At 23.9% G+C, this 2,562-nt stretch overlaps 1 protein-coding gene across 1 annotated transcript; it reads left to right on the top strand.

The window, feature by feature from the left end:
- Positions 1–690: 690 nt before the first annotated feature.
- LOAG_14235 (hypothetical protein) lies at positions 691–2,555 on the top strand (the record flags this gene model as incomplete). Its single annotated transcript, XM_003149734.1, has 4 exons — positions 691–798; positions 879–986; positions 1,377–1,455; positions 2,482–2,555. 4 exons carry the CDS (start codon positions 691–693, stop codon positions 2,553–2,555), a joined length of 369 nt encoding a protein of 122 aa, XP_003149782.1.
- Between the last annotated feature and the right edge of the window lie 7 nt (positions 2,556–2,562).

The raw sequence follows: 2,562 nt of genomic DNA, 5'->3' as shown, positions 1-2,562 counted from the left end.
AGTATGACAATATTAGTTCATTTCTTTTAATGCATTTTGGAAATTTTGAAATATTTCAATAGCATTGACGAATAAAAGTATAAGTTAATTTTTGATCACTTTAATTAATTAATCATAAATCTTTTCCTATTACTGCTATTATTACTATAATAAATGCAATCTTTATAATTTGAAGAATATGAAAAATGTGCAAATATTTCAAGTTAGTGAAAAAAAAATTAAATTAACTTTTTTCTTTCTTTTTTAAAATATTCATTAGCATAATGGGAGAGGAAAAGAAGGAGAAACAGAGGTAGAGAGAGAGGGAGAGAGGGAAGAAGGAGAAAAGAGAGTTATTCAATTTTTTCTAAAAATTAAACATGAATTTTGAAGAAATAAATATTAGCAAATGAATGAAAAAATTGATATATTTTAAAGTAAATGTATCATTTTTTTTTTCTTCTCTCTCTCTCTCTTTATATAGCTATTTGTATCATAGCATTACTTTTGTAGCATCAAAATTGAATAGCTTTAGGTCAAAGGTCAAGGAGGTTCAGTAATAGTTCAGAGGAGAGTAAAACCATTTATTCATGCGTTTAAAGGTATTTTTGTTTTTGTGAATGATCGTAAAAATCTATAGGAATCAAACAAGAAAGATATGCAATAACAATAGGCTCTTCGCGATCATAAGCCCCGAGATGTAATGAGAGGATGACTAATGTGAATGACATATCAAGGATGATGATGATCATGAAGGAGGAAAATGAAAAAGGATTGTCAAAGGATGAGTACTTTATAGCCTGCCTATTGATTCATCCGGTTATTCTCAAATACATCAGATAAAGTCCTATTCATCATCCTGAATTCTATTTCGACCTCTATTTTCATTTCAGTTTCAGGCTTCATCATTATCATCATCATCAGCTGCTGTTGCTGCTCTCTTCGTCTTCTTCAATCATTCATCCTTCAAATCCATCACCGCATGCTACTTTTACCATCATATTACCGTATTACTGGGAATAGTTTTATTTCAGATATGCTAATGAATAATAGACAATAAATCTATTTGTATTATATTTTCAAAATATAAAATTTAAAATTATCAACATATTATAATTAAATAAAATTAAACAGTTTATTATATTTCTTAAGTTTGAAATGCAAAAATTATGATATTTGTAACGAGTATGATAATTTAAATTCATCCATTTAAAATGCTATAATTATACCAATTTCAATTTTATTAAAAGAAAACTTTGTTTTGATGAAATTTCAAATTATAAAAAATTTCATTTCTTAAAATCTGATATAAAGCTTTTTTTTTTCTTAAAGCATTTTTATGTGACAAATTCATAAAGTTACAATTTAGTCTTTTTCATTTTTGAAAATTAATATAGTATGAGAAAAGAAGAGAAAAATTGGAAAATGAGAGAGAGAAAGAAAAAACGAAAATTGTAAAATCTTATTCATTTTGTAGTTAAAAATTGTAAAAAAAAAATTAATAAAAATTAGTCAAATAAAATGGCTAATTTTTTTTGCATAACTTAAAAATTTGTAAATTTGAAAATTTGTAGAAATTTAATTTTAAAAAATTAAAATTTCACAATATAACACTTGCCAATTTTTTTCCTTTTTCTTTTAGCTTTTTCCAAGAGTAATATTCGAAAAGGTCAACATTTATAATGAATAAAGTTCGAAAGGTTATAGCTTGGAAAGGTCAACATTATTGTTATGAACAATTTGGTAATCCTATAATGATAACAATACATTTATCCATATCCTAAATCAAAAATAATGATTGATGAATATTATTGGAAAGAATGAAAGACTGTAAAAAAGGATGATGATGAAAAGGTTATATTTATTTGAATAACAATGCAAAATGCATATTATGCAAAATATTACAGCAAAACTTTTTTCATGGATCAAAAAAATTTCTTTTTTTTATGCATTTCAACAGGATGAATATATTTTATAAATTAATTATTCCAAATTTATTAATTAATAATGCCAATTAAGGTATTGCCTGCTAATTAACGTTCGTTGTACGAGGAAATTAAATGACTTTTTTAATTTGAATTTTCAAATATTACAAAATTCATTTTAATGCGATAATGTATTTGAAACTTAAAAAAATGAAAATAAATTGAAAAATTTTAGCATTTTATTTTTAAAATACATTTCATTTTTAATTTTTTATTTTTATTAAAAATTAACCAAAATATGCTTATAATAAATGATTTAATTATCAATCATCAGATGACAGTAATCTTTCCTTTCTTGTTTTTTTTTTTTTTTTGTATAATAAAAAATTATGAATGAACTAATTTGACTGAAATGATTTAAACAAAATAATCCATCCTAGGTTGACATGTTGACTAACTAGTTTTTCCTGTTTGTTAGAAAAATGATATATCATTATTGTATTTACCCCATGTTGGGATAAATTGACGATAAGAAATAAAATGCAACATTTTTAGATTTAGTAATTGTTAAAATTAGAAATGAATTGGAGTAAAATGATTGAATCAAATGTACCACCCGTTGCTTTTTATTTGACAAATATTGATGCGTAGGAACACG

The sequence above is a fragment of the Loa loa genome (genome assembly GCF_000183805.2).
Source record: "Loa loa unplaced genomic scaffold supercont3.191, whole genome shotgun sequence".
In the NCBI taxonomy this organism is placed as follows: domain Eukaryota; kingdom Metazoa; phylum Nematoda; class Chromadorea; order Rhabditida; family Onchocercidae; genus Loa; species Loa loa.
This window is presented reverse-complemented; position numbering and strand designations above follow the sequence as displayed.